The sequence below is a fragment of the Crotalus tigris genome, unplaced genomic scaffold, assembly GCF_016545835.1.
Source record: "Crotalus tigris isolate CLP2741 ecotype Arizona unplaced genomic scaffold, ASM1654583v1 scf7180000023829.5930981, whole genome shotgun sequence".
NCBI lineage: Eukaryota > Metazoa > Chordata > Lepidosauria > Squamata > Viperidae > Crotalus > Crotalus tigris.
Window position 1 is genome coordinate 3,535,937 of NW_024100213.1, and position 27,843 is coordinate 3,563,779.

At 36.9% G+C, this 27,843-nt stretch overlaps 2 protein-coding genes across 2 annotated transcripts in view; one reads left to right on the plus strand and one right to left on the minus strand.

Annotated features, from left to right (window-relative positions):
* On the plus strand, positions 1-27,341 carry PECR (peroxisomal trans-2-enoyl-CoA reductase). Its single transcript, XM_039321853.1, has 8 exons — positions 1-220; positions 2,696-2,829; positions 7,558-7,723; positions 16,439-16,520; positions 17,424-17,520; positions 18,783-18,890; positions 21,313-21,424; positions 26,829-27,341. The coding sequence occupies exons 1-8, from the start codon at positions 91-93 to the stop codon at positions 26,915-26,917; spliced, it is 918 nt and encodes a 305-aa protein (XP_039177787.1). The 5' UTR covers positions 1-90; the 3' UTR covers positions 26,918-27,341.
* The window catches only part of TMEM169 (transmembrane protein 169), a 43,386-nt gene that overhangs the window by 14,311 nt on the left and 1,232 nt on the right, over positions 1-27,843 (minus strand). The gene's annotated exons all lie outside the window — the stretch shown is intronic.

Below are 27,843 nucleotides of genomic sequence, written 5' to 3' on the forward strand. Positions count from 1 at the left end.
GCTCAAGGAGGTTGGTCACGTGACCCGGAGCGCTCGCTGCAATATAAATGGCCCCTAAGAGGGTCCAAAGTGTGGTTGAGAACTGTCAAGATGGCGGTGACGGTTAGCAACCGCTGCAGGGGGATTCTGGCGGCTGGACTCTTTCGCAATCACGTGGCCATCGTGACGGGCGGGGGCACGGGCATCGGCAAGGCCATCGCCACTGAACTGCTGCATCTCGGTGGGCAAAGGGTGTCCGAAAGGCGAGAGCTCAGTCTCTGGGAGCGGGTTTGTCTCTCCTCCTCTGGGGGAATGGGAGAGGTGGAGAAGGATCGAAGGGTTCCTGTGTGTCATTGATTGTAGCTTATGATTTTGACAAGAGTGACAGGAGTTCAGTAGGGGCAGGTTCCCTCTCTTAGAAGTTGGGTGTCTGGAACTGATATTGTAATAAGTTGTTACTTACTATGAAGTTACTAGAGCAGACCCAGAGATTTATCGGAAGGGAAGGAAACGGGCTAGGAGGAAGAAAAAGTTTGATTTTCTTCAAATTGTTTGGGTATTAGCTCCCTATAGCCCCAATTAGGGTTGTCACTGAGATTATGGGACAAATTGTCCAGAGCTTTTGGAAGCCTCATATTTCCCATCGTAGAAAATAAAATAAAATGGATGTTTTTCAAGCTTCTTCCTTCTGTTATATATTCAAGATGGACAGTATTTAATATTTATTTGTTATGTATACATAGGGGTGTGGGTCTATACATATGTTGTATATAGTATGTTTTAGGTGTGTGTCATGTATGTGTTTCACTTTGAGAGCGGGCAACTAAATTTCATTTTTGATGTGTGCTGTTGTGCCCACTGTAAAAAAATGACAATAAAGGTTATCTTATCCAGTATTAAATAGTAAAACATCATCTTTAACATCTGTTCCCAGCAGCCTTAACTTGTCATATCACCAAGAAAATAGTGATGAAACACAAAAAAAAAATTCTCTCCATGCTGAAATTAATACAAAAAAAACAATTATTCTAGCTTGTGAGCAGGTCACTAATAACACAAAGGGGATAAAAGAACAATTTTCTAACTCAAATCTACAAACTCAGAATACAACTACAGAGAAGAAATCAGCAACCCAGAAAATAGAAGGAAAACTAGAGAATGCTGACACAAATATTGAGGATCTAAAGGAGGAAACAAATGACCAGAGTCAGATAAATGAAAACTCAGAAGATATAATGATAATATTGGAAACAGAAAAAACATTTTATAAACCAAGGTTTCAGAACATACTGGATGACAAGGAAGGAGAGCTGATGGAATAGAAGATAAAGTCGTTAATAGAACTGTGGGGAACCAGAGAAGGAGGGAGGCGGTTTAATAAATATCAATGGGTTAGCTCTTCCAAAAACATTTTAACCAAATTGTTTCTCTTGTTCCAAATAATATATATCAATATAGAGGAAGAATTATTTGATGATCCAAATGCACTGACTTGGAAAGTTAGTTGGCAAAAAAAGAAAGCTAGAGTAAGACTGAAGGAAACAAGCTTTGACCTATTAGAGGGGATGCTATATTATTGATTAGAGGTTTGAATATGGTCAAGAATAGATTCTAGATAGTTAGGATTTGTAATCAGAATGTTATGTCTTGGTATGAAAAGGGAAATAAGAATATGTTAAGAACTTTGAATAAGGGATTCTTTTGGTTGGCTAAATACAACTTGTTTTGAAATTATAAATGATTGGGATACTTTGAACATGGATGGGAAACTAAAATTGAAAAAAAGCAAAAATAGGATATAGATTAAATTTGTGGAAATTTCAGTCTTCAAACACTCAGCTAAAGCATTGATGACATTCCCAGGAGTAGAGATATATAATTGGCAATGGATGAACTTATCATTGTTATTCAGATCTTAAAGACAAAATGTCTACTTTTAGATGGAGTAAGCCCTCTTTTTTAAAAATTTCGGGGCACTCTGATAGCTTTAATCTCTGCACTATCTGTTAAATAATCAAGATAAATTTATTTCTCCAAAAGTAACAAAATTTTGCTACAATATATGTAAGCTTCTTCCACAAATGGTTGCTAATAGTTCTTTTTTCTAGGGGATAGTTTTCTGTTATTCATTTTATTATTTTCTTTTTATTAGTCAATTCCCAAACTAAATGTCTGTCTGCTTTAAGACAAGATATGATTCTTTGGCTCATGAGATTTTTTATTACTTATTTGAACTAATAGATTGGTCAAATTCCACTACTGATATGATTTACTGTAGGCAAGCTAAAAAGCCACTATGGAAGGATTTATCAAATGCAAGCCCTATGAAATCAAAGTTCAAATTCTTGCCCTGTTTTCTCTAAACAGTATGTTTAAAGGGCTTGAAGTTAGTCATTTTTGTGGGAGAGATAATTTTGACTGCTTCTTACTTTGATAATTGACTTGCCTTGTTTCAGGCTGTTTGTGATGCTTTAAGAACTAGCCCCAATACTAGGAAGGGAATGCACACAGTTTATAAACTAAATGTCAGGTTAGAATAAGCACAATTTTCATGTTTTCTTTCTTTGTAGGCTTACAAATAGCAGTAATCTCTTAAAAATCCAGAAAGTGATACTGAAGTGATGATTAGCCCAGATTTAACACTTCAGCAAGAGATCTGGTTTAATCTTTATACAATTGGTACTAATATTGAAATACCTCTTGTTTTGTTTTGCAGGTTGTAATGTAGTTATTGCCTCTCGTAAACTTGACAGATTAAAAGCTGCAGCGGGAGAGTTAGCTGCTGAAATTCCCTCCACCAGTTCTGCCCAGGTGACTCCTATACAATGCAACATTCGCAAAGAAGAAGAGGTAAAAATATAAATAGTCTTCCATATTTGACTAGTGTATTGTTCACTGGGTTATTCTTTTCATTATTACAATGAAAAAAAAGGTGTCATCCAATATTGAGATTAACAAAGAAATGATCTAAATACTAGTTCCTCTGCCGGAAATGATAAACATTGCTGTTTCCAGTTAATTTTTACATGAATTAGGAGGGTGTGTTCAGGTGCTTTGTAAACTCTAAGGTAGTTTACATTTTATTAAATAGTTTTTTAAAATCCTATGTCCTTTGTGGGTAACATCAATCTTTAACAATGCTGAAATTTGAAAGATATCAAAAGAATGATCAAAGTAATCATGTTGAGGTTCCCTGCTTTAGGTGAAGTTTCATTTACTGAGAAAGGAAATGAAATTATAATTTGACAATTGCTTTGATTTTAGAAAAGGAAAAAAAAAACATTTTGGCTTAATGCTATAGTATTTTGTAGGATTTGTTCTGCTGGTACAGGTAGTCGTCAACTTAGAACAATTCATTTACTGACAATTTGAAGTTATACCAGCACTGAAAAAAATAGCTTATGACCATATTTCACATTCACAACCACTGCAGCATCCCATGGTGGCGCAGTGGTTAGAATGCAGTATTTCAGGCAAATTCTGCCGACTGCCAGCAGTTCGATCCTGACTGGCTCAAGGTTGACTCAGTCTTCCATCCTTCCGAGTTTGGTAAAATGAGGATCTAGATTGTTGGGGGGCAATATGCTGACACTGTAAACCTCTTAAAGAGAGCTGTAAAATACTGTGAAGTGGTATATAAGTCTAAGTGCTATTGCTATTGCTATCCTCACAGTCATGTGATCAAAATTTGGACACTTGGCAAATGGCATATATTTGTCACGGCTTCAGGGTCCCAGATCATGTGATCATCTTTTGAGACAGTTAATGGGGGAGTCAAATTCACTTAACCACTGTGTTTCTAACTGCACTGATTCATTTAAGAATTGTAGCAAAAGGTCATAAAATGGGGCAAACTCACGTAACAACTGTCTTGGAAAATTTGGGCTCAGCTATGTTCACAAGTCAAGGACTACCTGTATTTAGCTTTTATTGTATGTAGTTTTTTTTAAAAAAACTTTTATTGTTTACTTCTTTCAGTGCCATTTGTTGGAAGGGAATATAGGGGACATAGTAAATAATTAAAAATCAATATGAAGAATTCTAAGAAGGCAGACCAGTGAAATTCATTGTGCCCTTTTCCTATTGGCTGGTTTCTCTCCCATTGCTTTCCACTTTCTGTTCCCAACCTGCCATATTGTATGGAACAGTGATTCCTTCCAGTTTCAACCTGCCCATTACAAAAATAAATAAAAAGTCTCTAGCATTCACGTGAGAGGAAGTTTTCTTGTTAAAGGGCTTCTGCTGAAGGGTCCTTGGTGCTCTCTGTGCTTGCTTGTTTTCTTTTCACTACCCAAACATCATCAATACTAATAAGGAGTGCTGTTTGCTGTCAGTTTATATTCTAGTGGCTTGCCTGTCAGTGTTGGTGGGGGTGGTCTTAGAGATTTTTTGATTGGGCTGTTTGCTGTTGGCTTCTTTGGCAGTTTTCTGATGGGGTATTGTTTACTTGATTGCTGGTCTGATGTTAATCTTGGAGTTAATCTATGCTGGTCCGGGTGCTGATTGCTGGTGGAGAGGTGCTTGGGTCTTTTTGCCCCTTTTGGAGCTGGGTGATAGTCTCTTTTGCATAGTCTATAGCTGTTGTTAATATCTATATGTCTATTGATGGCTGATTTGTCAGAGTTCCAGGTTTCTAAAAATTCCCTGGCATTTTTGGACTTGGACTTAGTCCAGGATGGTCACATTTTCCCAATTGAAACTATGGTTAAATCTATTATCTCTTTTGGGAAATGGTAGCACTTATTGCAGTGGATAAGAATATTGATTATTATTTGTTTTTCACATTTATGACTGTTGCAGCATCCCCATGGTCACATGATCAAAATTCAGATACTTGGCAATTGACTCCTATTTATGGTGGCTGTGGTATCCCAGGCTCATGTGATCACTTTTCCGACCTTCTGACAAACAAAGTCAGTGGGGAAGCCAGATTCACTTAATAACCATGTTACTAACTTAACAATTGCAGTAATTCACTTTACAGCTGTGGCAAGAATGGTTGTAAAATGGGGCAAAACTCACTTAACAACTATCTCGCTTAGCAACAGAAATTTTGGGCTCAATTGTGGTCATAACTGGAGGACTACCTGTATATGCAAGCAATACTGTATTATGTGAATAAGTGATCTGCCTCAGTATAAGGCTTTTGCCTAGACTTCATCTCCAACCATATGCTACTTTCAGCTGTACTATACAATTTTAAATATATGTTGTGACCTGTAGCCTGAACTTCCTGTCTAGTACATGGCAGAGCTGTTAAATGAACAAACTGAGTATTAGGTGGGAAATGACAAAAAAGTTAATTGATCCTAATTTAGGACAAAGTGTATCCTAAAGAAGCAAACAGAAAATGAGCTATCAATTGAACAGAACCTCCCAAAAGGAATCTATTGAGTCAAGAATCAATTCCAGCAAAGACGAATATGTTAAAAATAGCTTTTTAAATGATAGTTTAACTAAATTGAAACACCATATTATAACACATTTTGCTCCGTGTGGTTTGGCATCTTGTGGTGTTATTGGTAAATAATAGTTAAATTATGGCTTAGCACAATATCAAAATCCACTTTTACCTAAGATTGCCCAATACTTTAAATCATGCTTAGTTTAACTTATTTTCTAAATTAGTGCAGTCTGTTAGGTTGTATGCTATGATTTAAAGATCACAGAATTTTACATAGCATTCTAAATGTCATGGTTCCGACAGACAGAGACAAATAAAGCAGAAATCCGAGGCTTGCAAGTTCCTCAAAGAACATGTTTATTGATACAAAGTATCCGCACGTCAAAAGTGAAACCAGGTCTGAATAGACACCTAACAATCCCCAATACAAAGTTAAGAAATCCCACTCCTAAAGCTATGCAAGCTACTACGCTCCCCAATGCCCAGCCTGCACTCCCAGGAGCAGCCGATGACCTTGGTTCTCATGGGAGAAAGTCTGTTTTGTCTAGTGTAGCACCTGCTAAACCCCCCTTCCTCCGTGCTATGTGTCAACTGAAAATGAGTAGGGAAAAATGGCTGCAGCCACGCTCATATTCAAAGTTGACACTCACGCAAATCACTGTTTCCAAGAACAAGGAGCACAAAACTTGAGAGAGTAGAATATTACAGTTGAATGCACTTTAATCAGAAAAATTGGCCATGTGTTTAACTTCTGTGACAGAATCAGTAAAGGGATTCTCTGTTTCCTGAAAATGTAGCTACAAAGATGTCTCCCTTAAGGGACTAAGATAACATTATCACTCTGAAAGGGATCAATGTCCCTTTTTTGAAATTCTTTTGTATACAGCTTAAAATACCTTATTTTTCATATGTCTACATTTGTCAGCAGCTTTGTTTCTCTGACTAATCTGTTACAGCAGATTCAAATAAACCACCAAGGGGAAAACTTGTTGAATGCTGAGTTTTAATCTCTATCCACAAGGGCATCCTTGCTTGCTGATAAAGCTTTCCCATCATTATGCTATAAATAATTCTGCTTGTTTGGTGCACAGCTTCCAAGTACAGCATTGCCTGCAGCTTCCCTTTGTTAAGAATACATCATTACAAACTGTGACTTTTAGTATAATAGTTCTACATCCAGTAAACTGCTGCATATATAAATTATATTCTAACTTTGACTGGGCTTAATCATTTTTTCCAGGAAAGGAAAAATCATGTTACCAGATGTCATGTGGGAACATACTTGCTTTGTAGAGGCTTGTTCTGAAATATGCAACTAAAATAACAGGACCAATGGTTATGAAACCACTGTCATTGGCTCCCGTTCAAAGAGTTGCTGAAGTCATAAATCTCTTGATCAAATGCTATATTCAATTTTCAATCATTAGTAGCCAGACAGATACAAAACACATTTGGCAGGACTGTGTTAGGGACCCTTGACTATAATTTTTATTTTTTTTTCTATCTGTCTATCTTCAGCCTTTATTTGTTTGTTTGTTTGTTTATTTGTTTGTTTACTCAAGACGGCTGTGTTAGGGACCCTTGACTATAATTTTTATTTTTTCTATCTGTCTATCTTCAACATTTATTTATTTGTTTGTTTAACAAATAACTCAAGATGGCGAGCATATTCAACATACCTTCCTCCTATTTTCCCCACAATAACAATCATATGAGGTAGGTTGGGCTGAGAGAGAATGACTGGCTCAAAGTCATCCAGCTGGCTTTCATGGCTAAGATGGGATCTTATAACTATAATACAATAAGTATATGAGTTTTATAGGTAATAATATTTGCTTTCTTTATAAATTATGTTTAAGAGTAAACTCAATAAATGTGTAAATCCAAATCACAACAGAATTTTTGTCATTGTGATGAAATCTTGGGTTGTTGTGGAATTCCCTTGTTATAGAATATTCTAGGTGATACTTTTAACTGCCATATCATGATTTCTAACAGGACTCAAAACTATTTTGTAAAAGGATTTTCTATTAAAGAAATACCACACTTATGTAAGTTTATAGATAGAAACTATACTTGATCTTAGCCAAAAGGCCAGGTAGTGATTTTAATGCTGGACAGAAATCTGCAAATGGAACATCAGCCTTACCACTCCAATTTCTTTTTCCTTGTAGGTAGAGGCACTGGTGAAATCAACATTAGATCTTCATGGTAGGATAGATTTTTTGGTTAACAATGGAGGAGGGCAGTTTATTAGCCCATTTGAACTAATAAGTGCAAAAGGCTGGCATGCTGTTATTGAAACCAACTTGACTGGAACTTTCTATTGCTGTAAAGCAGGTGATTGCTTACTATAAATTGAAGTTTTGTTTATAAAGTAATTTGAAGCACTCATTACTTTGCATTTCTGATTTTCATGCCTTGATATTTTTTTTTTCACATTTAGCCTTATATATTAACAGTTTGGATATGATTTATTTGTCCATGTCATCACATTGTTTCTTTTTTTGAATCAACAAAAATACTCTTTTGAGTTCTTTGCACATTTTTTAGGTTGTTAAAGGCTAATCTTTTAAAAGGAAATATTACTTTTGAATTCCATTATTCCACAAATTCTACTCCATTTGTACAATGAGATAAACCTTAATTTGCTTAATTACTGTTTATTATATAAGTCTAAACAAGATAAGTAGGAATCAGCTATTATGGTTTATTGTGATATATGAATTCAGCAAATCCTGCAACATGAATAAGAGATTTAGCCATAGGTCTACCAGGAAATAAATCTTTGCTGGTCACATTCTTGTTAACTGATATATATTTAGCTGTTGCAACTTAATTATGGTTGAAGAAAGGTTGAAACTGAGGTATAATGATAAACCTAACTATGTAGTGCTTAGCATGTTTTGCCAATTATGTTAAGTTAAATTATAACACAACTATTACTCAGATGGCATCTCTGACAGAGAATAGTAAATACACTTCATACTAAATGTATTTTGGTATGGCTTTAATTATAAGTCAAAGAAGACATTTAATATGAATTTGAATTGCTTTGGTGACTAGATCAGAAATACTAAAATATATTTCCTACAGTCTGTTTATTTGTTCAGATTATTTTTTTTAATTTTTTTTTATTGAAAATTTTTAAAATTTTACAAAAAAGTTCCCTTCCCCAAACCATCCCAACCCACCCCAGCCCTCCCCCAACCTTCCCAGAGCTGAATACAGGCTTAATTAAAATTTAAAAGAAAAAGTTTTAAACACAAATAAACCATATACAAATTTGATTACAGTAAGTAAACAAATTATAAAATACTTTAACACCCATATTTAGAAAACAAAAAGAGAAAAAGAAAAGAAACAAGAAAAAGGAGAAAAGAAAGAAAGAAAAAAAATCTTAAACTTTAAATATAAATTATTCAAAAACTAAATAATATTTTTTATATCATATTTATATTGTATAAAATTTATCCATCTTTTCCATACCAAGAGGTACTTCTCTTGCGATTGATCTTTCAAGAAAGCCGAAATCTTTGCCGTTTCCGCTAAGTAGGAAACTTTAAGAAACCATTCTTGCAAAGTAGGCAAAGATTCCTTCTTCCAACATTGCCCTACTAACAACCTAGCCGCTGTAATTAAATTTAACATTAATGTAGTTTCTTTACTGTCACAATCAGAAACAATACCCACCAAAAACAATTGTGGAGTAAATGTTATCCTTCTTTTAAAAATTCTTTGAATATTCCACCATATCTTAATCCAAAAAGCTTTTATATTTTTACATGACCACCAAATATGATAATAAGTAGCATCCAAGCAACCACATCTCCAACATTTAGGCTGCAAGTTTGAATACATACGAGACATTTTTTGTGGATCAAGGTGCCATCTATAAAACATTTTATAAAAGTTTTCCCGTAAGTTTTGGGCTTGTGTGAATTTAACATTCCTCACCCAAATAGTCTCCCAAGTATCTAATGGAACCGATTCATCAAAGTTTTGTGCCCATTTAACCATACAATCTTTAACTAGTTCTGCTTCTGAATCCAATTGCACTAATACCCCATAAATTCTTTTAATATGGGTTCGTCTTTGATCTTTTATTTGTTTTAACAAATTCTCATCCTCTCTGAGCAAACCCACATTGCAATCTATCTTCCACATTTCCAATAGTTGTCTATACTGAAACCATGAATAAATAATATTTTCTTGTATTAAGTCTTCCATAGATTTTAGTTGCCAATTTTTGCCATCCCATCTAAGTAATTGTGTATAAGAAATACTGTCCATCTTAACTCCTCTCCTTATCCCTTCTATTGCATGCCATGGGATAGCCCATAATGGAATTCTAGAATCACTTCTATAATATTTTTTCCAAACCCGAAGTAAAGAAATTCTTAAAATGTGAGACTTAAAAACCCTATCAACCTTTTTATTAAAAGTTAAATAGGCATGCCATCCAAAAAGTAAATCCCATCCCTCCAGGAGGAGTACATCTACATTTGTTAAGTTAACCCAATCACTAATTAATGTTAACACCACAGCATCATAATACAATTTCAGGTTCGGTACCTTGAGTCCACCTCTCTCACGAATATCTTGTATAATTTTAAGTTTTACTCTTGGTTTTTTCCCTGCCCAAATAAATTTATTGATACCTTTCTGCCATTCATTTAAGTTAGCCTCATTCTTTAAGATAGGTATCATTTGAAATAAAAAAAGAAACTTTGGCAAAACATTCATTTTAATCACTGCAATTCTCCCCAATAGGGATAATTGCAGCTTCTTCCAATTTTCCAAATCCTTTTGTATTTTAACCCACAGCCTTTCATAATTATTTTTGTACAGTTTTGCATTGGAAGCAGATAAAATAACCCCCAGATATTTTACCTTATTAACAACCTCAAATCTGTCAGCCTAACTAGGGTTTCCTTATCTAAATTGGTCATGTTTTTAGGCAATATTTTAGTCTTATTACTATTAATTTTAAAACCCGAAACTTGTCCATACTGATGTATCAATTGTAACAACTCCATTACAGAATAAGTTGGTTGGGATAAAGTAACAACCAAATCATCTGCAAAAGCCCTTAATTTATATTCTTTTTTATTGACTTCTATTCCTTTTATTTTCTGTGATTCCTGAATTTTAATCAGCAAAATTTCCAAAGTTAAAACAAACAGTAATGGTGACAGTGGACAACCCTGTCTAGTCCCCTTCTCAATTGAAAACACCTCTGATAAACCTCCATTGACTATAAATTGTGCCATTTGTTTTTGATAAATAACACGAAGAGCTTGTAAAAATTTTTCTCCAAAATTCATTTCCTCAATTAATCTTAACATAAATTGCCAATGTAACTGATCAAAAGCTTTCTCAGCGTCTAAAAATATCAATCCTGCAGAAATTTGGTTGTTTTTATCCAAATATTCTATTAAATTAATAATTTGTCTAACATTATTCTTCATATACCTTCCAGTTATAAAACCCGTTTGATCCATATGTATTAATTGATTCAACACCCTCATAAGTCTATTAGCTAAAATTTTCGAAAAAATCTTATAATCTACATTCAAGAGAGATATGGGTCTATAATTCTTTGGTAAAGTGAGATCTTGGTCTTCTTTTGGGCTCAAAGATATGAAAGCTCTGCCCCATGACAAGGGGGTCTCTGAACCCTGTAATATATTGTTAAAAAGTTCCCTTAAAGGTTGTATCAACTCTTCTGCCAAGGTTTTATAATAAATAGATGTCAATCCATCAGTACCCGGTGCTTTACCTAATTTTAATTCTTTAATTACTATCTCAATTTCCTCGATGGTAATCAAATCATTAATTTCTTGTTTCTGATCTTCTGTTAATTTAGGGAAATGAGCATCTTGTAGATATTTAGCTATATCTGAAGCCTGTACTTTCGTACCCATATATAATTTTTTATAATAATCTAAAAAAGATTTCTTAATCAACTCCTTCTGATATACCAATTTACCATTATAATTTATTTTATCTATAGTTCTCAGCCTCTGCTTCTTTCGCAATTGATAAGCCAACCATCTCCCTGGTTTATTAGCATTGCAAAATGTATTATGTTTCATGTACAATAAGTTGGTTGCAGTTTGATCAGCCATCAACATAGTAAATTGTGATTTAAGCAATTTTATAGATTCTTTAATCTTCTCATCTATAGGATTCAAAATTAAGGCTTTTTCTTTTGATTTAATCTCATCTTCCAACTCCTTACGTTTCTGCACCTGCTTCTGTCTATAAACCTTATTCATTTGTATCAAGACCCCCCGCATGTAAGCTTTACCAGCATCCCAAACCATTGACATTGAAGTTCCCTTATACATATTTAAAGCAAAATATTCCTTTAATTGCTCCTTTAATTTCTGAACATTCTTTTCTTGTCTAAATAAATTTTCATTCATCCTCCAAGATCTCCTCTCCTCTTTTTCATTAACCAATTCCATCCAGACTGGACTATGATCCGTCAATGTCCTGGGAAAAATCTTAACATTCTTTACTCTAAAATATAAATCCGTTGTAATAAAAAAAAAATCAATTCTTGAAAAAGATTGATGTCTGTCCGAAAAGAAGGTAAAGTCTCTCTCCTCCAAATTGTGTTCACGCCAATAATCTCGCAACTCCCAGTCCTCTTTCAAATCAAAAAAAGCCTTAGGTAATTTAGCCTGTTTAAAAGAGATAGAAGGTCCTTTTTTATCTCTTTGTGTATCTAAAACACCGTTCCAATCTCCCATTAAAATAACAGATCTGTAATCCAGCAAAATTAATTTTTGATGTAACAGTCTATAAAATTGTTCCTGTTGTTGATTTGGTGCATACAAACCTACTATAAGTACTTCCTTACCATACAGTCCCACTTCAGTCATAACATATCTCCCTTGGGGATCAGAATCTACTAAACAAGCTGATAAATTTTGCTTGACATAAATAACTACACCCCCTTTTTTCCCAAGAACAAAAGATGCAAAATGTGATCCCAATCGAGTATTAACTAAATATTTTTGATCCTTAAAAATAATATGTGTTTCCTGCAAGCAGATAATATCATTGTTATGTTGCTTTAAGTAGTGAAATATTTTCTTTCTCTTTTGAGGAGAATTGAGGCCATTAGCATTCCATGTCAGGAGCTTTACCATCTCCCTTGACCAAAAGCCTAGAGAAGACTGCTTGAAGATCTGCCATTGAGAAATGTACCACAGAACTCTTGGGTCTTGCTCCTCCCACAGGCTCAGAAACAGATTCTTGTAAAACTTCTTTAACATCTTTCTTCTGTTGTTCCTTTTCCTTACGTCTGTGGGCTGCCCGGGTCATTCTTTGCTCTTTCATCTCTGCATGTTGCAACCAGTCAGCCTGTAATTTTCCAGCTTCCATCAGTACTACTTCTTCAGACTGCTGTTCTGCCTCCTTGCCATCCAAAACTTTCAACATCATAGGTGGTGATGAGCGTGCTCCCAGGACCGACATATAAAACTCTTTGGCTTTAGGAACAGTATTAAGTCTATAACACGTCCCCGCATGACTCACCACAATACCAATCGGAATCTCCCATCTGAATGGCATCAACCTTTTTTTAAGTTCATCAGCTAAGAAGGCAAACTCTTTTCTTCTTCTTAAAATTTTAGATGGAATCTCCTTTAAAATTATAACATCTTGCGCAGCAATCTGAAACCTCTTATTATAAAAAGCTTGTATGATTTCATTATGCAGAGATCTTTTCCCAAAATAAATCACCACATCTCTTGGCAAATTTCTTTGCTTTGCAACCCAAGAGTTAACTCTAAATATTTTTTCAATTTCTCTAGATATTGCCTCTTTTTCTCTGTCCAAAATCACAGCAAAATCATTTACTACAATCTCTCTCAAGTCTTGTTGTAAATCTTCTCTCAGGCCTCGGATTCTTAAAGCGAACTCCATTTTTCTATATTGAGACATAACAATATCATCTTGTGAAATTTCCATCTTTTTCTCCATGCCTTCAAATTTATCTTCCAAAATCTCCACTTTGTCTGCAACTTCTTCCACTCTAGAATCCAACTTTTCAACCACAGAAGCAAGTCCTTGTAAAGCCATAACTATATCTTGCCTCAAAATAATATTATTCTCCACTAAAAGATCTTTCACTTCCCATCTAATTTGAGATACAGCATTTCCCATTATATCTTGCATATCTTTTACCGTTACTGATGGCAGAGGGGGAGAAGGTGGTGGTGTAGCTTTAGGTTGTTGAGCTGGTAAAATCGCAGGAGAAGAAGCCACCTTAGGTACTGTAGATGTTACTTGCCGCTTTGAAGCCATTTTCAAAAAAAAAAAAGTTTTGTTTCTTCTTTCCTCCTTCTTAAAAAAAGGATAAAAATAAAAAAAAGCAAAAAAAAAATCCCTTAAAAAGATAGCAAAGAAAAGTTTGACAGAAAGGGAAAATAATCTTCCTTAAACACAAGTCCACCTTAAAAAAAAACCCTTTAAAAGCAATCTAATCCGTTCCGTTCCAGTCCCTTCAAAAAAACCCCCTTCCGATTGCCATTTTACTTTCCCTTTCAATAAAAGAAAAAAAAGGGAAATAAAAATCAATCTTTAAGCTTAAAGTCCAGATAAAATCAAGAAAAATAAACTCCTTTATCCAGCTCTGTCCGCCTTTAAAGTAACTCACCAGATCTCTTTAAGCGCGGAAGTGGGAGCAGAGTCTTGCTTTGTCCCCAGGGGACAAAGACAGCTGAGAAGCGGAGGCAGCCTGAACTCCGTGGGAGCACTCCTTTCACTCCCAAAAGAAAAATTCTTTGGGGGTCTAAGAGGTTCTATCACTATTCAGGTGATACTCCCCTCCCTCCCTTTGCCCGGGAAGGAGGTTTTCAGCTGCGGAACAGCTGATGCCTGCTGTTCTCTGCAGTTCTAACGCTTTCTCAGGAGGACGGCTACAAAGTAGCCGCCATCGCGCGCGCTAATCCACCGGAAGCTATTTGTTCAGATTATTGATGTTAAGTTACCTGCATTTAGATTTTACACATTTGTAAATTAGAATAACTCACCAAAATAGTTGACGGTGTTAATAATATTGGAATATAATTGTTTCATTTTATTTGGAGTGACTCAGTGCTAGAGTGCCTGCTATGGATAGTGGTGATTGTTTAGACAGTGTCTGACATTTCTAGATAAAGCTGAACAAATCATCAAGTGATGCTGCCGACTGGGATAGTAGTCTAGCAGTAAATATAAAGTAGCTTATGTAAGGTTCAGAGGTGTTGTTCTATAAAAGAAAGAGGGCATAAATGAGGCAGTTGGTTAAAATAACTTGCCTGGTTTGCGATTTCAGATTCCACGAGCTGGAGCAGCCTATAGTTCGTTTTCAGAATTGGTAGATTAAATGTCATTGTTGTCAGCCATTCAGTCATATCCGACCCTTGGCCACTCTATGGATCAGCACTTTCTGTGCCCCTCTGTCTCGCATTACCTCCTTCAGATCCACCATGATCATCCCAGTGTCATCCTTTCTAGAGTCCAGTCAGTGGATTCTAGGATGTCTTCTTCTCCTTTTTCTGCTGATCACTCCCAGCCTGATTAACTTTTCAAATTAATCAGCTCACATGACATGACCAACGAATGACAACCCGTGTTTGGCGATCTGGGCTTCAAGCAATATTTTAGGTGAGGTTCGTTCTAGGACTTCTTTGTTTGTTCTTTTTGCAATCCATGGGATGCGTAATAGTCGCCTCCAGAACCATAGTTCAAAGGTATCCACCTTCTCCTATCTGCCTTTTTCAGAATCCAAGTTTCGCAGCCATAAGTAGCAACTGGAAAAATTACTGTGTTAACTAATCTGCATTTGGCTGATGTCTTTACTCTTCCAGATATTATTCCTGGAAGACGTTTTAGTTCTTCGAAGTGCTATACGCCTTCTGATCTCAAAGCTGCAGTCGCCACTTTGGTGAATTTTAGAGTCCAGCAAGATGATTTTTTTTTTTTTTACTGTTTCAGTGAGCTCATTATCGATCTGCACTCTGACCTGCATCTTCTCTGGAAGTTGTCATTATCTTTGCTTTCTTGATGTTAAGGTGCAGTCCAAATTTTCACTTTCATCTTTGACTCTCAGGATTAGCCACTCCAGATCCGTCTTGTTTTCCACAAGCAACATTGGATCATCTGTGTATTGGAGGTTATTGATATTCCTACCACTAATTTTTAATCCCAGTGATAGATTCTTCCAAATGTGCATTCCTCATAACTATTTTTGTGTGCATGTTGAATAGTATGGGTGACAGGATGCAACCTTGCCAATTGCCTTTTCCAATTCTGAACCTTTTTGTGTCTCCATATATAGTCAGTCCAATGAACTTCACTGATACCAAGTATGTTGAGCCTATTCATTTCATTCTTAACAATGTTTAGCTTTCCTTGGTATACGCCATTGCCATTCCATGTTCCTAATTTGAAGATCTTTAAACAGTGGAAAGATCTCTTTTCACTGGGATCTGTGCCAACGGCTGGGGTGGCCATCAGAATTTACCCCCATCCATGTCATGAATGCTCCTGCTACTATGATAGTCTCTTTGCTCTTCCCCTGTAGTTTTATTGTTACCTCCCAGCCAGAGCGACTCACTGCTCGGTACCATGTCTTACACATCTTTGAGTTGATCCTTAGCTTTTTGGAATAGATTCCCAGATCTTTCTCCAAGCCAAGAGCTGTATTGGCTTGTATAATAGGCTTATACTGTTCAACTCCACCCCCTATGATGAGGTATGATTGGACTTTGTGGGGTGTGTGAGACGGCAGCAGGGTGGATTTATATGTTTTCAGTAATGTGGGGAATGAACCTCCATTCATAGTTACTTGTATCCTCTGGCAAATATCAGGTTTTAATGTCATTGCTATGTTGTATATAACACAACCCCCCATATTGATACACTTAGCTATATATTTTGTGAGTGGAAGGCTTTAACTCAAACTGAGACTGCATTCTGTATACCCATTAGGAAAATGTAAGTAAAAATGTCACAGTATTAATGAACTGCTCTTTTTTTCCCATTTCCATATAGTGTACAATGCTTGGATGCGGGATCATGGGGGTGCCATTGTCAATATTGTGGCTAATACGAAGAGAGGTTTGCCTAGCATATCGTAAGCTGTTATTAATATCCAAATGCATGCTTGTCGTCACTTAAATCTAAGTAAATGTATTTATTTTAATTTATATATAAAATTCATTTGCCTCCTATCTCACGGTTCAACAACTCTGAGCAGACAGACATTTATAGACACAGAGACACTTCCCTGCTTCCTGCCATATTGTTTTGCAGCTTGAAATTACTAGGCAGGGAAGATTAAAGCCCCTGCTTCCTAGGTGGCTGCTGCTTTTATCAGTATTGTACTGTATCCTCCCTAGCTTGTATTTCTTATCAACCAGTTGAAATATTTGTCTTTGCATAGACTTGTCTGCTGGGACTACGTTAACTGAACTCTCATTATGAAATTATTGCAAGCTTCCTGATTGTAGAAAATGCACAGGTGCACACACATATTTTTTGCCTGGGAGGCATTTCACATAATATGGAAGCTGAAAGAGTTAGTTTGTCTCTAAGTCTGCTTGAGGACAATCCTAGCTATAAGAGAAAATCATGCCTGATAGCCCCTAAAATCTCAGAAATCTCATAGGTATTTGTATTTGAGAGAGCCATAAAGGCAAGTAAGCATCTTATTATAGTTGGGAATGCAGATTGGGTGTTATTTCTATAATGTGAGCTTTGAGTTAGGCTGGAATAACTAAAAGGTGGAATTTTCGACCAACCTGACTCTGGCTAGCTGAACTATGGGTGGGAATCAATCACTATTTTTGACAATTGCCCTATGGTACTAAGATTAGATGAAATTAACTGGAAAAAGGATAGCTTGAAATCTAAACCCCAGTTAGGATAGCAAAATATTGTTCTACGTATTTCATAATCACAACATCTAATTTCAGCGTGATCTAAGTTAACCTGTGGAAGGAAATTAAGTCTGCCTCTTCTTTTGCTTTCTTTACAGGCACAGTGGAGCAGCAAGAGCTGCAGTTGATAACCTGACCAAAAGTTTAGCCATTGAGTGGGCATTCAAAGGAGTGAGGATTAACTCTGTTGCCCCGGTAGGTTATGAAATAAGTGATTAGACAATAGACTGGAACCAAATGCTCAAGCTGATTCTAACAATCTTATCTGTCTAATTTAATCTTGGATGAATATAGGACCTTTTTCATAGGTTAGAAAATTTTGCTCATAATATAGTATCTATTAGAACAGCTCAGATTTTTATATCTAAATATTTAGCTATACCAAGGACTGAGAAGGAGACTATAGGCTGTAATCAATGCTCAATGGAGTTTGCTATGATGATGATGATGATGATGATAATAATAATAATAATAATAGTAATAATATAAAAAAGTTGGAAGGGACCCTGGAGGTCATCGAGTCCAACCCCCTGCTCAGGCAGGTAACCTTATACCATTTCGGACAAATGGCTGTTCAGTCTCTTCTTAAAAACTTCCAGTGTTGGAGCATTCACCGTTTCTGTAGGCAGGTTGTTCCACTGGTTAATTGTTCTAACTGTCAGAAAGTTTCTCCTTAGTTCTAGGTTGCTTCTCTCCTTCATTAGTTTCTATCCATTGCTTCTTGTCCTGCCCTCAGGCGCTTTGGAGAATAGCTTGACTCCCTCTTTTTTGTGGCAGCCCCTGAGATATTGGAACACTGCTATCATGTCCCCCCTCATCCTTCTCTTCGTTAAACTAGACATACCCAATTCCAGCAACCGTTCCTCATATGTTTTAGCCTCCAGTCCCCTAATCATCTTTATTGCTCTTCTCTGTACTCTTTTTAGAGTCTCAGCATCTTTTTTACATCATGGTGACCAAAACTGGATGCAGTATTTGAGGAAGAATTACAGAAGTATTTTAATAGTAACACTAGAGATGAAATTGCTCTTCAGATGTTTCTATAAAACATGCAGATATCTTTGTGTTGCTTTATAAATATAGCAAATGTAGTAATTATATTTAGTAATTAATTAAATGTAATTACTGCACATATATTAATAAAAATAGAAATTCCAAAAATTGTAAGCTAAATGTGGGATGTGTGGGAAGAAGGCAACAGCAACCCCCTTGCTAACAAAATTGCATAAAGTCCATGAAGTTGCCAAGAACTGATCTTGAGTTGAACAGCACTTTACTTACAAAGATATGATTCTTCCTTTCCAATGCAGTTTGCTTTTGGTTTATAATCCAGGTCGTTTATTTTCATTACTGATATTCAGAGTTTATAGTTTGTGAATGTCAAAAGTGATTGGAGTTTTTATTGCAGTGAAAAACAATAATAAAATCTTAATGGTGAACCTGTGCTTTCTTTGCAGGGAGTTATATTTTCAGAAACTGCTGTTGCAAACTACAAAGATGGTGAAACTTTGTTTAGAGACAACATTAAAAAGATTCCTGCAAAGAGATTAGGACTTCCTGAAGAGGTATAGTACTATGTTGATTTAATTGTTATATTTTGACTTTCAGTGTTTTCGGGTGATTTTAAAAATTGGATTTTGTTCTCTTCACATTATATACTTTTATTGCTAATGTTCAGTGGAAACTGATTTTGTTATTAATTAATGTTTTGGTTTACACAATACACTTACCCTGAATTACTGACACAGTATACTAAACCAGAACCAAGCAAATTATGTGAACCTGTTCAATGAGTAAATAAAATCTTGATTTAATGGTTTACTATTTAATATACCTTGGATATATACTGATTCTGGACATCTCCCTAGGTGGGCTTTTTATACATGTTCAAAATTATATTTAATGGATACCTTTTCCTCTGAATGGCCATTAAACTGAAGTTTTATTATATATATGTATTACATAAAGTGATGCTTTAGATAACATGAATCTTTTATTGAGGAGAACAAAAGAATTGATAGCATGATACAAATCCATTCCTGTTTAAATAAAGGGATTCTCAGAGGGGCAGGACATTGATTTATTGAAGATATATACATTATTTACAGTATTCATTATTATTATTAAAAAGTTTTATAAATAATTACACCCCCCCAAAACACCCACCCTAACCCCCCTCCCCCTCCCCCACTTCCCAGAGCTGAATACAGGGTTATTACAAATATAATAATCAAACTCTAAATAACATTAACCAACTATAAAATAACCAAATTTATAGTATACTTTAACTCCCCTTTAACATAAATACAAACAAGTAAAATAAACATAATAATATAAACAATTCCATATTATTAAACAATATCCAAGTTATTAAACTATACTAAAAACAATAATAAAACTAATAATAATTTCACTATAATATACCGTTAAAAAAATAATACTCTAAAACTTATTCATAAAATAAATGGAACTTTTTAGTCCCATATTTATTCTGAATATAATCTATCCATCTTCTCCATACTGAAATATACCTTTCTTGTGTATGATCCCTCAAATAAGCAGAAATTTTTGCCATTTCTGCTAGATTAGAAACCTTAAGCGTCCATTCTTCTATAGTAGACATGTATGTATGTGAATACATTATTTACAGTATTCACATTAACATGTATTTATAATGGATTAATAACAGTTCCTATTTTACAAGATATTTGCATCCTGAAACTTTCACATAGGACTAGCATTCATGGTCTTACGTTTCTAGCTTGGTGCCTTAGCCATTGGACAAACTAGTGTTCAAATGTATATCATTAAGTAATTAGGCTTTTTTACTTCTTCAGATTTGAAGGAGAAAATTGTTTTAGGGGCATATGGGGGTGCTTGCTGAGCATTTGCTACCAGCTCCTTATAGCAATTGTATCTTTTTGGAGTTCTCTGGCTGCTTTCCACAACTGCCCCCTGCATGCTCTGAAGCAGTCTTTTCTCCCTTTCAATCGCAAACACTTCATACATATATGTGATGTTGACATGAAATGTGTTCTTTTATTTAGGACCAGCTATGTGCAAAGCATTGCTTAAACATAAGTATTCAAACAGGCAACTTAAGATAGTTATGCTAAAAAGAGATAGCAATAGCACTTAGACTTATATACCATTCCAGAGTGCTTTACAGAACTCTCTGGGTGGCTTACTATGTTAGCATATTGCTCCCAACAATCTGGGTCCTCATTTTACCAACCTCAGAAGAATGGAAGGCTGAGTCAACCTTGTAACTGTCAGCACTGAACTCAGGCTATGGGCAAAGTTAGCCTGCAATACTGCATTCTAACCACTGCGCTACCAGGGCTCTTGTCAATTGAGAAATAATCTGACTTCTGTTTGACTTAAACAGTTTGTTTCCTCAGCTGTGGAAGAAAGCAACAGCACTTAATGATTCAGTAATTTAGTAATCAAATTATCTTTGGATATGAAGCTAACATTCCCATTCAGAATGTGATTAGGGTTCTACACTCTTAAAAATGCATATGTAAAAGATAACAAAATAATGCTGGCAGTATTATACTTGTCCTACACTTCACAATATCCAACTTCTTATGCTCACTTGCATCCAAGTGTACGAATGTTTCAGATGTGTATCACAATTTGCAGGGAAAGAAGCCGGATTATAAGTATTGCTCTATTCTCAACGTTTATTGAGCAGGTTCTCCCATTACACTAAACTGTACTTCATCTTTTTATGTTATGTGAGCACAGGCTTTGTGAATAACCCATGGTTTGTAATTTAACATAATACAAAAGCTGAGTCAGTCTACCAAACCACAGAGTATCACAGTATATGAATCCAGCAGCAGAATAAATGAAACCTGAATTGTACATCTGAAAGGGCCTGTGGTATAGTGGTTAATATATATTTATTAATTTATTGAATTTATGTGTCTCCCATCTTGTCTGGAGCAACTAATATAACAAATATTCTATTTCTCTTTTAAGGTATCATCTTTGGTGTGTTTTCTGCTTTCTCCAGGTGCCTCCTTTATAACTGGAGAAACTGTGAATGTTGATGCAGGACAAGGCCTATACAGTTGCTTATGGAACATTCCAGGTAAAACAACGCTTTTAAAATAGTGGTAAAATAGTAACTTGACTGTTTTAATGTTCTGAAATGGTTGTATTTTCAAAAGGGAAAGCCAAGACACATTATAAAATATGGAAACTGCCACAAAATGTTTACTCTTGAGGGTGTCTGCTTTTCTTTCCTTTTTTTTCTGATGCTTTTGCCCTGATATTAAAAACTAATTTATCTTTAAGACTTCTCCATTGTAATCAAATTCCACTTCACTTAGGAAATTGGTTCAGAAAGTATCATATTGCACTTTCCAGATTATGTGCTTTCTTCTGTTAAAACTGATGACTCAAATGTTTTCACATTACCTACTAAATGCTGAATTTGCCCATAAGATTTCAATAAGCTTTAAACTCTCCATTCATAAGAAAGATAAAACAACATAATCTGGATTTATTTTGAGCAAGGATTTTCCTGGTGCATATACCTTTTAGGTTTGTTAGAGATATTGAAATAATCATGCTACAAGATAGAATTTAATGGTATGTTTACATGAAAATTTAACAATCTTATTTAAATCCAAATTTCATTTTCCAGCTTTTTATATACTAAGTTGTTCCCTTAAAGCGAAGTTATTATTTTTTAATTCATTTTCTTTCCTGGCTAACTCTACTAATGAAGGAAATGTAAATTTACTTAGACTGGAATTGCAAGTGCTACAGGAACACAAAACCCGCTTCCCCTTTGTATGATTGACTTGTTTCATTAATTATTTACTTCATTCATTCAATTTCTGTAACTGTCCATCTCTGTCAAATACTCTTCTCTATCACAGAACCCTGGCCTAGGATATTGTGATGTGAGTTTGCTTCTTGAAATCTTACATTACTTTTCATTTACTTCCTTATGTTAATAATTATTTAATCTCTTACCTTTCACATCTCTGATTTCGTTTTTAGGGTGCATCTACTTTCTACAATAATTAGTCTCAATTCCTCTGGTGGTGTGATTCCATAGTTGTTGGAATTTTTAATTTTCCCTCCAAGAAAGCCTTCATCTACTTCAGTGGTTCTCAACCTGTGGGTCGCGACCCTTTTGGTGGTTGCACGAGCCTTTCACGGGTTGCCTAAGACCATCGGAAAACACATATTTCCAATGGTCTTAGGCAGGGTTTGTCAACCGCCTTCTCTCCCTCCTCCCCCTCTGCTCCATCTCACTTGTTTGTGGAAAATATACTGCTTGGCGGCAGTCTGCACAAACTCTACCAAATGTGCCCTGCAGGGGGCGCATAAAGAGCGCAGGCGCAGAGCAAGGCCCTGCCCTCCCCAGAGACTCATTGTGCAGCAACCGGATTGACTTCTTCTCGTGCATGCAGGTCAGCGAAGGGGGAGGCCGCCGCAGCACCCAACTCCTGAGCCCATCAGCTGGCGACCCCCGAACTTGCGCTTGTCAGCCAGGAGGACTGGCGACGGCCGCCGGTCTCCTTTGCCACCCCACCCATCCTCGACTCCTCCTCTGCCCGTTCATGTCGAGCCCGCCGGGGCTTGACAGGGAGAGAGGGAGGGAAGGAGGAAAGGACTCCTCCTCCTCGCCTAAGCTTCAAAGCACGATCGGCTTACCAAGGGCGCCACAATCCTCATGAAAGCGGGGGGGGGGAGAAGCAAAGGGGGCGAGAAAGCTTGCAGCGGGCTCAAAGGAGCACCTGTCAGCGTTGGTGACGAGAAATTCCCCAAAACCCAGGAAAGGGGTGGAGAAAAGGAGACCCCTTTGGGAGGAAACCGCCACCTTCTCCTTGGCTTTGCGCTCTTCTGTTCCTCGGCAGCCGGGCTGCCAAGCCTCTGCTGGCTGGAACTTCCTTTCCTTCCCTCCCTCTTGGTCTCTTCCTCCTTCCCTCCCTCTCCCATTATCCTTTCCTTCCTTCTTTCCTTCCTTCCTTTCTTCCTTCTTTTCCTTCACCTCCCTCTTTGTCCCTCCTTCCCTCCCTCTCCTTCTTGTCCCTTCCTTCCTTCCTTCCTTCCTTCCTTCCTTCCTTCCTTTCGCCTCCCTCTTTCTCCCTCCTTCCCTCCCTTTTTCCCCTTGTCCCTTCCGTCCTTCTTTCCTTCCCTCTTGTCCAGGATCGGTGCAAGCCTCTACAGCTGATCCGCGCTTCTGCAGCTGTAGCTGCTCTCCTTGGCTCCTGCCCAGTAAAATTGCTCGAACTTTGCTAGAAAACATGCCACTTGCTAATTTAGCAGAAGCGTGAATCAGCTGTAGCTGATCCTGGCGCTTCTGCTAAATTAGCAAGTGGCATGTCTTTCGGCGAAGCTGAGAAAGTGAGCTGGGCGGAGCTCTCCTCTGTCTCTGCCTGTGCACAGGCAAGTTTGCCGGCAGCAAAGCCCCCAGCCATGCTGGCAGCCTATCTTCCTCCCCTTGTCCCTTCCTGGGCATGGAGGGGGGGGGAGGAAGGAAGGGACGAAGAGGGAGGGAAGTAAGGAACAATGAGAGAGGGAAGGAAGAAACAATGGAAGAGAGGGAAGGAAGGAAGGGACAAAGAGGGAGGGAAGGAAGGAAGGAAGGGACAAGGGGAGAGAGGGAGGGAAGGAGGAAGAGACTAAGGGAGGGGAAGGAAAGGAAGGAAAGTAGGAAGGAAGGGAAAATGGGAGGGAAGGAGGGAGAAGGAGGTGAAGGAAAGAAGGAAGGAAGGGACAATGGGAGAGGGAGGGAAGGAGGAAGAGACTAAGGGAGGGGAAGGAAAGGAAGGAAAGAAGGAAGGGACAGTGGGAGAGGGAGGGAAGGAGGAAGAGATTAAGAAGAAGGTGAAGGAAAGGAAGGAAAGAAAGAACGGACAATGGGAAAGAGGGAGGGAAGGAGGAAGACGCTAAGAGAGGTGAAGGAAAGGAAGGAAAGAAGGAAGGGAGGGACAATGGGAGAGAGGGAGGGAAGGAGGAAGAGACTAAGGAGGTGAAGGAAAGGAAGGAAAGAAGGAAGGGACAATGGGAGAGAGGGAGGGAAGGAGGAAGAGACTAAGGGAGGTGAAGGAAAGGAAGAAAAGAAGGAAGGAAGGGACAAGGGGAGGGAAGGCAGGCACCCACCCCAGTCCCATCCCAGAGACCCACAGATTCCCCCCCACAGGCACTCTGCAACCTGAGTGATCAGCTGGCCACGCCCCCTGGCCATTGATCACGTGACCTTTGGACACTTTGAATGTCATAAGTATGAATCAGTTGTCAAGCATCCGAATGTAAATCACATGACCCTGGGGATGCTGCAACAATCATAAGTGTGAAAAATGATCATAATTTGCTTTTTCAGTGCTGTTGTAACTTCTAACAGTCACTAAGCGAATTACAACTTACTATACTTTCTCATTTCTTCCTTTTTGGGGGGGGTCAAGTTTTTGATACCCCCCCAGCCAGCTGGATGGGGGGTTGAGGGTCATCACAACATGAGGAACTGTATTAAAGGGTTGCGGCAATAGGAAGGTTGAGAACCACTGATCTAATTGATTTAATTTGGGAATCAGCTATTGTTTAGCTTGTGTTACAGCAGTGGTTCTCAACCTTTTTAATGCCGCGACCCCCCCAACCGGTCGTAAGTCGAGGACTACTCAACCGGTCGTAAGTCGAGGACTACTCAACTGGTGCAGCACCGTTTGCAGAATGGGACTTTTGGCGGGCTCAGCAGGGCAGAGACAGCCTGGACAATTCCTATTGGCTTTTGAAAGCCAATAGAATTAGACTCTATTCAAGAGAGTCTATTCTATTGGCTTTCAAAAGCCAATAGAATAAAAGGGAGTAGCACAGCTAAGGAAAAGGGGGAAAAAATAGCGGATTGCGTTGTTTGGCGACCCCCGTGAAATGGTCGTTTGACCCCAAATGGGGTCCCGACCCACAGGTTGAGAACCACTGTGTTACAGCCATTTATTTCTATTTAATTTTGGGGTGGAGGGGAGGAGTCATTTCCATCATGTGAAACAAATTAGGGATGTGTGCAAATTGTCTCAATTAAGGCGTTTTTTTCTCAGTTTTGTTGTTCCCTCAGATAGTTGAAAATTGTCTTGAATACTTCATATCTGTCATGTAACACTTTATTTCACACAGAACCTACAGCTTGGCTTCACATATTGTGTGAAGTCCTGGTTTGCTTAACTCTGGTTGGCTAAAACAAAACTGGCTAGATAAGCACAGTACACCAAGCTGCCAACTTCACTGATTGGGGTCAAACAACATTCTTTTTTAAAGGAAAAATTACTAGAATTTATTGTGGTTAAAATACAAATACAAACAAAAATTAAGAAAGTTTAAAAAAAGAAAGTGAGAAGCAAAAGAAGATAAAGAGGAAAGAAAAAAGTAGTGACTTCCTACTACTTCCACTTTCAGAGGAGTAGAATACCCCCCCAAAAAAACCTCAACCTTTTGCATTACAATTCTAAATATTTCAAGCCATTTCTCTAACAACAAAATCATTCTAATAATCAAAACCTAAAATTAGGTATTCTTTTGTTCCAATTTTGAGTAAAAAAAATCCAGAACTGGTTTCTAAATGGAAACAAAAATAGATAAATTATTCTCTTTGATTAAAGTAAATTAATTTTGCCATCTTTACCAATTCCATTATCTTCACCATTGATTCTTCAATTTTGGGAATTAGTGTATCTTTTCATCTTCGTGTGCTGCTGTTAACATATGTAGTAATAGCAATAGCAATTAGATTTATATACCACTTCACAGTGCTTTACAGCCTTCTCTAAACCAGCGGTCCCCAACTTTTGCGGCTTGGTGGCCAGTCTGGGATGGCGGGGGAGAGACGAGAACCGGGCCATGCTTAAGAGGCCCGGTTCCAAATAAGCCACAGTCCATTAATGGGCCATGGCCTGGGGATTGGGGATCCCTGTTCTAAGCAGCTTACAGAGTCAGCATATTGCCCCCAATAATCTGGGTCCTTATTTTACCGACCTTGGAAGGATGGAAGGCTGAATAATAAAGTTCCAAATTTTCTTTCAAGATCTTTGTCCATCAAGCCTAAATGGAAAAATCTAGATTTATTTTTATATTTATTTTAAGAATCTTCTGAATTAGAGAAATCTGATTCCAATATTTTTTGCTTTGTCACTAAACCATCAAAGATGATAAAAAAGTACCCTTACATTTGTGTACAATTACATTTCAGCATATATTTGAAGTTCCTTTATACATCTTTGACAATTACTCAGGTGTTAAAGCTCAAAGAACATTCTTAATTGAAATGTGAACTCTTTATTCTTTATTGAGAATAAAATGACTGTCACAATATTCTGAAATGTTAAATATATTCATTTTTCTGTTTTTGAGATTATATAAAAGTGACTAACTCATTTCATTAGGCTTGTTTTAAGTGTTTTTCTTTGAAAAAAAAATCTGTGAAATTTAAATCAATAGCATTGGTTTTGCTTTCTGAGGCAACTAAATCTTCTCTTTCCTCCTAGATCATGATAGATGGCCCCCAGCACCAGATGGACATAATGCCAAGGCTTTCAGAAGCATACTTTCAGGAAAACCTAAATCAAAATTATAATTCAAAGAAATAGGATTTGTCTACATTTTATTAGAAAAATGCTATTTTTCAGTAATTAACTGCAATTTTTAAAATCTATGCCTTAGAATAAAAATACTTACCTTTTTAATGAAAGAACATTCACTAAGCCCAATTATATGGAACCACATTATATGAAATTACATTATTGAATGTATTCATTGCCTGGTAAACATTATTGGGTAAACTGAAAAGCTTGTTACTGTTCTGTAAACCTTTCTATACTATTAGTGTATTTGCCTCTGTGATCTATGAATATCCTCTGAAGAAAGTGGAATTGCTGTTTGTTAAAGCATAGTAAAATAAATTTCTGTTACATAAGATTCTTGAAGAAAGTGAAACATCCATTGCTCACCTGTATTGTATCCAGAGCCCTATACATTAAATTGTGAGGTTTTGACTTTAAGTTGTCTCATGAGAATGACAGAATTTTGTGCAAGATCCTGTCTAATTTTAGCATTCCCATATTTTGGACAGAAGATGCTGAAATACCTGCAGCTGGAATATGACAGTTTGTTTTCTTGCACACTAATGTCTTTGTGTTAATAACTCTTGCCATAATAATGAAAGTCAGAATGGCTAATATTTCAACATAAAAAAATAGGTAGTTTATACCTATGTTTCGTAGTTGCCTTTCGATCATGAAAAGCATAATTGCATGCTATACCCTGTCAGATAGAGGGAGATGGGCAATTAAGAACATAGATAGATAGATAGATGTATAGATGTATGTATGTATGTATGTATGTACATGACCACACAGTATTGGAGACTTTGTTGTAACATTATCTCTCACCATCTGCAAGAAACGAGTATAGACATTTTGCTTTACCTTTTCAATGCTTGGATAGCTGCCACCAGCTAGATTCAAGCTGCCATTTCTGAGTCAGATTGCTGAGCTAAAATTT

Bases quoted from the DNA above. Each gene is read 5' to 3' on its own strand.
- PECR (XM_039321853.1), top strand. From the start codon at position 91: ATGGCGGTGACGGTTAGCAACCGCTGCAGGGGGATTCTGGCGGCTGGA. The intron at 2,830-7,557 runs GTAAAAATATAA...TTTTCCTTGTAG, and splicing joins ACATTCGCAAAGAAGAAGAG to GTAGAGGCACTGGTGAAATC. The intron at 16,521-17,423 runs GTAAGCTGTTAT...CTTTCTTTACAG, and splicing joins AGAGGTTTGCCTAGCATATC to GCACAGTGGAGCAGCAAGAG.